The sequence below is a fragment of the Salvelinus alpinus genome, chromosome 29 (genome assembly GCF_045679555.1).
Source record: "Salvelinus alpinus chromosome 29, SLU_Salpinus.1, whole genome shotgun sequence".
Classification (NCBI taxonomy): domain Eukaryota; kingdom Metazoa; phylum Chordata; class Actinopteri; order Salmoniformes; family Salmonidae; genus Salvelinus; species Salvelinus alpinus.
This window is the reverse complement of record NC_092114.1, coordinates 27,171,609-27,182,423: the sequence shown is the minus strand read 5'-3', so window position 1 is coordinate 27,182,423 and position 10,815 is coordinate 27,171,609. Positions and strand designations below refer to the sequence as shown.

The window sequence follows — 10,815 nt, the reverse complement described above, 5'->3', positions numbered from 1 at the left end:
GCTCAGTCAATCAGCTCTCTCCCTCTACTTCAACAGGAAATTCCCTTTCCAGGATGCCACGACAGAGAGACAGACATATTTTTTTTGACACAGACACATTGAGCTTTGTGTTTGCCAGCACTGAGGCATGGTATGGGCTCAATCCTTTTTTTGGAATAGAAACTGAGTTTGAGCACCGTGTGTATGCGTGTGTGACTATGCGTCTCCAATCAGCTGGAGTCCCATCATGTGATCTCTACCTCAGATCAAGAGAAAGGGAAAGGAGAACATACAAATAGAGGAAGTAAAAATGGTCTAACAGACTCTCAACTTCAGTTCTTTATACAAACTAGAATTGTTTCTGACTGTTCTTTGACACGGGGGAGGAGTTACGGAGGGAGAAAGTGAGAGGTAGAGAGATGGAGAAAGAGGGAGAAAGGGAGGGAGGAATATAGTATGAGGGTAGAGAGGGAAGAAGAAAAGAGGGAGAGGTACAGAGATGGAGGAACAGAATAGGGGGAGACTGAGGGAGGGAAATTGCCGAACAAAAGGGTGGAAAATGCCAGTGCGCCAGTTTACTTGATAAAATAGCAAACTATAGTGCGTTTGACACTTGCAACTAAGCGGCAGCCGAAAATAAAGCCCTTGGTCTTGCCATATCCATGTTTCATATTTATTTGTGCAGGTCATTAACCTTATGTTTTTATTAATCCTAGGACATTTCTCTTCCCACACACATACAGTATATTCACTTCAATATACTAATATACAATATACCATGAATAGTTGCACTTCACTTTTCAGCACCCTGTTTTTCTGTTCTGCTATTTCAACTCTCTTCACCCTTCCGTTTGCAAACTAAGAACAGTAAGCACTGAAAATCTCTCTCTCACACACACAAATTACAACATAGGCTACATTACAATGACTACAATGTAAGTTCCTTTATTAGATGAATTCCTCACATAGCTAGAAATCAACCCAGACATGAATTCACACCAACGTTTACAGTATTAGTAATTTGTTACAGATTAGTAAAATGTGCATTAATAATTACAGTATACAGAAGTAAAGTTTAAAATCTCAATTAAAATCATCTTTATAAAAAATATATGTTAAATGCTTAGTCTAGAATATTAAATTAAATTACAGGCATATTGTGAATTATACAGTATCTCCATGAGGTACTCTAAAGAACGGTCCCCTTCTAAAAGAACCATCTACCTCACAGATGTCATTGATAAGAGCTGATAGCTTTAGCCTAGCAGTTATACTGTATACTATATGCACAGAGTGGTTCACTGCTTTGGCAATGTTTCAACACTAGCTGTCAGCCACAAATCACATGTTGTTAGCCCTGCACCAAGATATGATTATATGTTTCATGTTTTGGATCTCAGTGTGTTGCAGTAGGAGTGTATATATGTGTGTGTAAAGTGTGTAAGTGCTTGTGTGTATGTGTTCGTACGTGTGTGTATGGATGTATGGATGTGTGTGTATGGATGTGCTTCACCATCACCTTTGACAATCTACTGTGGAATGTAATAGTCACCATCCCATACATATTCAATAGACCCGAGTTTTCTTTGCAGGTCAGTGCTTACCGACCGTATCACCTGCCTTCGCACCTCGTCATTTACTACTTGCCCAGCATCAAATGTCTCTCCATTGAACAGTTTGCTCAAGCTCTCTGCCTCGGCGCAGTTCCCGTAGGGCCACATCCTCGTTTCCGTTGTCTCAAGGCCAAACAGATTATGACATGATTTGCAAGGAGGCATCTCCTCCCCAGTCTTCACATTGAAAGCCTGGCACCTGACATTCGTTGGTAGTTCGAAGGTGTGGTCAAAGTTCTTTCTTTTCTCCTTGGTGTTTGGGTCGTATGTCATCACGGCATTGGATACACGGCAGTTCCAGGTACGCAGACAGGACACAGCAACCATGATCTGTCCTTCTTGCCTCCCATTGCAGGACATGGACACTCCATAGTAACACTTTTTTCCTTGAACCTCCTTCCTTTGAGAGACACAGATGGTTGAGGAGGTGAACTGGTATTTCATTTTGGGTTCTGACATGTCTATGGCGATTTTCTGCAGAGTCGTCAGTATGTCGATCTCTCTGTCTGGTCCAAGCAAGGAGACCACCTGGGAGTAGATGACAACAGACGTCAAAAGAGAGGTCAGGTAGAATCCCAAAAAATAAAAAAAGGGTGGCCTGTATATTGCAGAGAAACCTTATTGCTATTCACACAATGATTTACACAAATATATACAGATAGGAGCAGATCAATATATTATGTTAGAGCAGGTCACACACATCTTTTTGTGAATACTTTACAAAAGTTTCTCCACAATATACTGTCCACTTTTTTTTTTTTTTTTTACAAACGGTAGACATCTTAGGATAGGAATGCCCCTTGTGGGCTGTGGTGTGTATTCATGGATACCAAAGGAAGCCAGACTTCTCTCTGTGTTTCAGAATTTCAACTCGCAAGACGCTGAATGTACAGTATCTCACAGGAGAAAGCATCCAAGTGAGTAAAACAGTGCTCCTCTGTCTCTCTACTGGTATGCCATCTATCTGATGCTGTCTGGTTCAAACGCGTATGACATTGTTGCTGCAAATAGCATTGAAGGCAAGGGAAGCCAGCGAGCGTTTTGTCTCCCTTGATAAAAAAAAGTATACAAAATCAGCCAATCAGCGTTGAGCTAAACTGAGCGAACTCAACTGTGAATGGTCCTGACGCACCAAAACAAAGTGTCAAGGGAAGCCAGCTTGGATTTTGGCGTCACTCTTCTATCAAATCCCACTGAAAACATACATCATTGACAGAAAAACTTGAATTGTTACATCTCGTTGTGTTGTCCTCCGGTGGCTAGATAGCTTAGCTAGCTAAAATTGTCCTTTCCCAAAATTAGCCATGGATGGAGATAGGGATTTGGACTTGTGGTTTTACTTAAATTATCTGTACTGACCAATGATTATAATGGCGATTGTGATCCAACCATTAATTCATACATTGTTGTGCCCCTGGCCTGAGAGGATGGATGTTCAATATGTAGTTGGATGTAGAAGGCTAATGTTAACAAGCTAACGTTGGCTATGAATGGATGTTAGGCTAGCGAGCAAGCATTTTAGCCAGGTAGCCTAGGACAAAAAATAAAAGTGTGTGCTGTATGATAGACCGTTTCATCAACATGAAAGACTGGAGGGTGGCATTGGCGTTTCTCTACAAGTAGGGTGAGTCAACATGTATTTCTACTTGCACAAATGCGCGCGCACACACACACACACACACAGATTTCAAAACCATGGACAGCCACATGATATTTTACCCACATGATATTTCACCGCTACTGCTTGTGGGCATCCATAGTTCAGTTAAAATTCAATAAACATGGTGAAAGATGACCACCACTGTTTGTCCCTTCTCTGTTGAATTAATACTGTATAATAATAAAAAGCATTCATCAACACAACACTTACCATATCCAGCACAGAGGAGAACGGAGTGCGTTTTGGCAGTTTACATGTGTAACTCTCAAATGGTCTCGGGAAAGCCTCCTCCACTTCAGGCATTAGTTCACCAAGGATATCATTGGGGGTGAATTGTTGGGGTTTATGAATGAAACCTAAGAAGAAGATGCTGTGGAGAATCTTAGAGACAAACACAGGTTTGCTATGAGAAGAACAAATAAAATGATTGTCTCTTTGGATGATTACCGGTAACCCTAATTCCATCCATCCATCCATCATCCATTCATTCATATTTTCTTGAGGTAGTTTTATGCAGGAAAAGAAGATAAACTATCCAATTGTAGAGAATGACACCTTCAAATGCATACATACCTCATCCACGTGCACCTTACAGTCAGGCCTGTCTTTGCATAGTTGAATCATTACATTGATGATCCTGAAGGCATTTGTCCTAAAACTTGCTTCAGCCAATATAAGCAATTCTGCCCTAAAATATAAATATATTTTTTGAAAGAACAAGATTTTTATTAAATAAATAAGTGTGCAATTATTTAATATATTTAAATATCAAAATATGAGTTCATGTTAATGGTGAATATGTTAAGGCTTACTTCTTCTGTTGTTTAGCGTCCTGTCATGAGAAAGATGACGTCATAACCATTAGATAGATCACTTGGCCTATACAATAACTGATACTGCTATTATGAAAACTCATTAGAAGGTTCATATTAATTTGAAATTAGCCAAATTATTTACTGAAATAGCTACGTTTTTAAGAGGACTGAGCAAATATTGTAGACTACACCTAATATTTGCATAGACGTGTCTGCGCACAGGGAGAGGCTATTAGGACACTTCTGACCTGCAAAACGACTTAACAAAACATAATACTGACCCTTACCTTATCTAAACCCTGATCCTAACATAATTTTAACCAATTCTGAAATGAAATTTTGTTTTGCAGGTCATCCTTATAGCCTTTTACGTGCGCGCGTTCCTGCGCGTCAAAACTCTTGAATGGATTTCGAGTTGTTTTGGCTAAATCGATAGATGGATACAAGATCGTGTGTTCAATTGTTCATTTTTGCCGTGTAGGCCTATCTTAATTTCTTCTCAACAGACGGTGCAAAAAAGCTACTCACCATTTTTGAGGAAGTTGCAAAGATGAAAATGAAAGTCAAAAGCCAAACAGTCGTTTAGTCACCATCACGTGATTTACAGTAAGAATTCAAGAATTAGATGTGTGCTGACTAAGTGGCGACTTTTCATATTTGATTGATGGTTACGCCTTCCGACCTATAGCCTAATCCAGAATTGATTTTACAGTTCTTACAACAAATTCCTATAATTAGGTTATGTTGTTTGAGAAACAGCTCTATTGAATAACTTCACTGAGTGTATAAAAAGTTAAGGACACCTTAATTAACCATGTGTCAAGTTGGCTGGATGTCATTTGGGTGGTGCATCATTCTTGATATACAAGGGAAACTGTTGAGCATTTTTTTTTAAACAGCGGTGTTATAGTGCTTGACACAAACTGGTGCACCCGTTCAACAGCATTGAAATCTTTTGTCTCGTCCATTCACACTCTGAATGGCACACCTACACAATCCATGTCTCAAGGTTTGAAAATAATTGTTTCACCGGTCTCCTCTCCTTCATCTACACTGATTGAAGTGGAGTTAACAAGTGACATCATTTAAGGGATCATAGCTTTCACCTGGACTACAGGAAAGGAGGACCGAGCACGTGCCCATTCTCATTGACAGGGCTGTAGTGGAGCAGGTTGAGAGCTTCAAGTTCCTTGGTGTCCACATCACCAACAAACTAACACGGTCCAAGCACACCAAGACAGTTGTGAAGAGGGCACGACAAAACCTATTCCCCCTTAGGAGACTGGAAAGATTTGGCATGGGTCCTCAGATCCTCAAAAGGTTCTACAACTGAACCATCGAGAGCATCCTGACTGGTTGCATCACTGCCTGGTATGGCAACTGCTCGGCCTCTGACCGCAAGGCACTACAGAGGGTAGTGCGTATGGCCCAGTACATCACTGGGGCCAAGCTTCTTGCCATCCAGGACCTCTATACCAGTGTCAGAGGAAGGCCCTACAAATTTTCAAAAACTCCAGCCACCCTAGTCATAGACTGTTCTCTCTGCTACCGCACGACAAGAGGTAGCGGAGCGCCAAGTCTAGGTCCAAGCTTCTACCCCCAAGCCATAAGACTACTGAACATCTAATCAAATGGCGACCCAGACCTTTCACTGTAAGGTCTACACCTGGTGTATTTGGCGCATGTGACTAATACAATTTGATATGATTTGTCTGGTCAGTCTATGTCATGGAAAGAGCAGGTGTAAATTATGTTTTGTACACTCAGTGTCTATGTTAACATATTTTCTGGTGTCTGCTCCCCATAGGCAGGGTCTAAAATATAATCTACCTGCTTAAGTACAGGTAATAAAGTAGCTAAATACATGAATGAATAAATATATACAGTTGTATGAAATGCAGTGGATGATCTTAATGCAACAGTGAAGACTTCAAACAGGAGAACAACAATGAATTATTCTAGTTAATTCAGGCTAATTCTCAGAGCTGCTATGGTGCACCTCAATAGTCTACAGTAGCTTCATGCTTTATCCTCATCACCTTTCCTTCATCTGCACTGACATGAAAGAACAGCTCGTGAGAGCAAGTCCCCTGAAGATATCCCCCATTTTGCTTCTACCTGTCAGTGTCCTGTTTTCTCAGATAAGAGCAGATGAGGTCAGGGCGTGGGTCTATAATGGACAAGAAACCACTTCAGACTATTGAAAAGCACACAGACTGAATATGTGCCACAATAATAAATTTTTGTATATTGGTTTATTAGTGCATTCATTCATAAAGATATACAGTACATTCTGAAAGTATTCAGACCTTTTGACTTTTTCCACATTTTGTTAAGTTACAGCCTTATTCTAGAATGGACTAAATTGTTTCCTCAATCTACACACAATATCCCATGACAAAGCAAAAACAGTTGTAGAATTTTTTTCAATGTTTAAAAAGTAAAAAACGGAAATACCACATTTACATAAGTATTCAGACCTTTTACTCAATACTTTTTTGAAGCACCTTTGGCAGCAATTACAGCCTTGAGTCTTCTTGGGTATGACGCTACAAGCTTGTCACACCTGTATTTGGGGAGTTTCTCCCATTCTTTGCAGATTTAGGCAGAGATTTAGGCCAGAGTTCAATCTTGGTTTTATCAGACCAGAGAGTCTTGTTTCTCATGGTCTGAGTCCTTTAGGTGCCTTTTGACAAACTCCAAGCGGGCTGTCATGTGCCTGCTACTGAGGAGTGGCTTCCATCTGGCCACTCTACCGTAAAAGCCTGATTGGTGGAGTGCTGCAGAAGCAGTTGTCCTTCTGGAAGGTTCTCCCATCAACTTCCAAAGTTGTGGCAAAATGGCTTAAGGACAACAAAGTCAAGGTATTGGAGTGGCCATCACAAAGTCCTGACCTCAATCCTATAGAAAATGTGTGGGCAGAACTGAAAAAGTGTGTGCGAGCAAGGAAGCCTACAAACCTGACTCAGTTACACCAGCTCTGTCAGAAGGAATGGGCCAAAATTCACCCAACTTATTGTGGGAAGCGTGTGAAAGGCTACCCGTTTTCGGGTAGCAGTTTGCCCCCGGTGATGCGTAGTTTGCCCCCGGTGATGTGCTGGGCAGACCGCACGACACTCTGGAGAGCCCTGCGGTTGTGGGTGGTGCAGTTGCCTTACCAGGCGGTGATACAACCCGACAGGATGCTCTCAATTGTGCATCTGTAAAAGTTTGTGAAGGTTTTAGGTGCCAAGCCAAATTTCTTCAGCCTCCTATTTTCCTGGCACCACACTCCCATCAAATCAAATGTATTTATAAAGCCCTTCTTACATCAGCTGATGTCACAAAGTGCTGTACAGAAACCCAGCCTAAAACCCCAAACAGCAAGCAATGCAGGTGTAGAAGCACGGTGGCTAGGAAAACTCCCTAGAAAGGCCAGAACCTAGGAAGAAAACAGGCTATGAGGGGTGGCCAGTCCTCTTCTGGCTGTGCCGAGTGGAGATTATAACAGAACATGGCTAAAATGTTCAAATGTTCATAGACGACCAGCAGGGTTAGATAATAATAATCACAGTGGTTGTAGAGGGTGCAACAGGTCAGCACCTCAGGAGTAAATGTCAATTGGCTTTTCATAGCCGATCATTCAGAGTATCTCTACCGCACCTGCTGTCTCAAGAGAGTTTAAAACAGCAGGCCTGGGACAAGGTAGCACGTCCGGTGAACAGGTCAGGGTTCCATAGCCACAGGCAGAACAGTTGAAACTGGAGCAGCAGCACAACCAGGTGGACTGGGGCCTGAGTCATCAGGCCAGGTAGTCCTGAGGCATGGTCCTTGCTTGGGCTCAGGTCCTCAGAGAGAAAGAGAGAGAGAAAAAAAGAGAGAGAATTAGAGAGAGCATACTTCAATTCACACAGGACACCGAATAAGACAGGAGAAATACTCCAGATATAACAGACTGACCCTAGCCCCCCGACACAAACTACTGCAGCATAAATACTGGAGGCTGAGACAGGAGGGGTCAGGAGACACTGTGGCCCCATCTGACGATACCCCTGGACAGGGCCAAACAGGCAGGATATAACCCCACCCACTTTGCCAAAGCACTAGAGGGATGTGTTCAACCACCAACTTACTATCCTGAGACAAGGCTGAGTATAGCCCACGAAGATCTCCCCCACGGCACGAACCCAATGGGGGGCGCAAACCCGGACAGGAAGATCACGTCGGTGACTCAACCCACTCAAGTGACGCACCCCTCCTAGGCATGGCATGGAAGAGCACCAGTAAGCCAGTGAGTCAGCCCCCGTAATAGGGTTTGAGGAAGAGAATCCCAGTGAAGAGAGCGGAACCGGCCAGGCAGAGACAGCAAGGGTGGTTCGTTGCTCAAGTGCCTTTCCCTTTACCTTCACACTCCTGGGCCAGACTACACTCAATCATAGGACCTACTGAAGAGATGAGTCTTCAGTAAAAACCTAAAGGTTGAGACCGAGTCTGCGTCTCTCACATGGATAGGCAGACCATTCCATAAAAATGGAGCTCAATAGATAGCCCTGTCTCCAGCTGTTTGCTTAGAAATTCTAGGGACAGTAAGGAGGCCTGCGTCTTGTGACCGTAGCATACGTGTCGGTATGTACGGCAGGACCAAATCGGAAAGATAGGTAGGCGCAAGCCCATGTATTGCTTTGAGCGTTAGCAGTAAAAGCTTGAAATCAGCACTAGCCTTAACAAGAAGCTAGTGTAGAGAGGCTAGCACTGGAGTAATATGATCACATTTTTTGGTTCTAGTCAAGATTCTAGCAGCCGTGTTTATTACTAACTGAAGTGAATTATTTTGCTTTATCCGGGTAGCCGGAAAGTAGAGCATTGCAATAGTCTAATCTAGAAGTGACAAAAGCATGGATACATTTTTCTGCATCATTTTTGGACAGAAAGTTTCAGATTTTTGCAATGTTACATAGATGGAAAAAAGCTGTCCTTGAAACAGTCTTGATATGTTTGTGAAAAGAGAGCTCGGGGTCCAGAGTAACGCCGAGGTCCTTTACAGTTTTATTTGAGACGACTGTACAACCATAAAGATTGTCAGATTCAACAGAATATCTCTTTGTTTCTTTGGACCTAGAACCACCATCTCCGTTTTGTCCGTAACGGGAGGAGGAGAGACCAGAGAAGGCTCGGCCTCTGACTCCGACCCGTTGCTTAATGGGGAGAACCAGTTGAACGTTTCTGTCGGCTGAATGAGCGACACTGGTTGAGCATTCCTACAGCATTTCCTTCCAGAAACCATGAGAAAATTGTCCGGCTGCGGGGATTGTGCGAGGAGATTTATACTACTCTCTGTACTTATTGGTGGCACAGACGCCGTTTCATCCTTTCCTAACCTTAAATTACACTTGCCTTACGATTGAGTCTGAAGCTGGGCTTGCTGGGCTTGGGCTTGCAGATCATTCTCCTGTATATTATGGGTACAGCGACTGCAATTAGAAGGCATAATGTTAATGTTACTACTTAGCTTCGGCTGGTGGAGGTCCTGACGATCCATGGCCCTCACCTCCTCCCTGTATGCTGTCTTGTCATTGTTGGTAATCAGGCCTACTACTGTTGTCATCTGCAAACTTGATGATTGAGTTGGAGGCGTGCGTGGCCACGCAGTCACGGGTGAACAGGGAGTACAGGAGGTTGCTGAGCACGCATCCACGCATGTTTTTTCCTCCCTTCACGACCTGGGGGCGGCCCGTCAGGAAGTCCAGGACCCAGTTGCACAGGACGGGGTTCAGACCCAGGGCCTCAAGCTTAATGATGAGCTTGGAGGGTACTATGGTATTGAATGCTGAGGGTACTATGGTGTTGAATGCCCCCCCACTAGCAGTAACTTTGCTGATAGCTACACTACATGACCAAAAGTATATGGACACCTGCTCGTCTCATTCAAAAATCATGGGCATTACTATGGAGTTGGTCCACTTTTGCTGCTATAACAGCCTCCACTCTTCTGGGAAGGATTTCCACTAGATGTAGGAACGTTGCTGCGGGGACTTGCTTTGATTCAGCCACGAGAGCATTAGTGAAGTCGGGCACTGATGTTGGGCGATTAGGTCTGGCTCGCAGTCGGCATTCCAATTCATCCCAAAGGTGTTCGATTATGTTGAGGTCAGGGCTCTGTGCAGGCCAGTCAAGTTCTTCCACACCGATCTCAACAAACCATTTCTGTATGGACCTCGCTTTGTGCACGGGAGCATTGTCATGCTGAAACAGTACAGGGCCTCCCCCAAACTGTTTCCATGAAGTTGGAAGCACAGAATCGTCTAGAATATCATTGTAATCTGTAGCTTTAAGATTTCCCTTCACTGGAACTAAGGGGCCTAGCCTGAAGCATGAAAAACAGCCCCAGACCCTTACTCCTCCTCCACCAAACTTTACAGTGGGCACTAGGCATTGGGGCAGGTAGCGTTCTCCTGGCATCTGCCAAACCCAGATTCATCTGTTGGACTGCCAGATGGTGAAGCGTGATTCATCACTCCAGAGAAGGCATTTCCACTGCTCCAGAGTCCAATGGCGGTGAGCTTTACACCACTCCAGCCGACACTTGGCATTGCACATGGTGATCTTAGGGTTGGTGCAGCTGCTTGGCAATGGAATCCCATTTCATGAAGCTCCCGACTAATAGTTATTGTGCCGACATCGCTTCCAGAGGCCGTTTGGATCTCGGTAGTGAGTGTTGCCACCGAGGACCGACGATTTTTAAGCACTTGCTTCAGTTTCCACTTCACAA

General features: G+C 43.5%; 1 protein-coding gene across 1 annotated transcript; it reads right to left on the bottom strand.

The window, feature by feature from the left end:
- Positions 1-908: 908 nt before the first annotated feature.
- On the bottom strand, positions 909-4,369 carry LOC139559414 (uncharacterized). Its single transcript, XM_071375423.1, has 5 exons — positions 4,355-4,369; positions 4,065-4,084; positions 3,826-3,940; positions 3,463-3,633; positions 909-2,120 (listed from the first exon to the last, which is right to left on the bottom strand). Exons 3-5 carry the CDS (start codon positions 3,874-3,876, stop codon positions 1,509-1,511), a joined length of 834 nt encoding a protein of 277 aa, XP_071231524.1. The 5' UTR covers positions 3,877-3,940; positions 4,065-4,084; positions 4,355-4,369; the 3' UTR covers positions 909-1,508.
- Between the last annotated feature and the right edge of the window lie 6,446 nt (positions 4,370-10,815).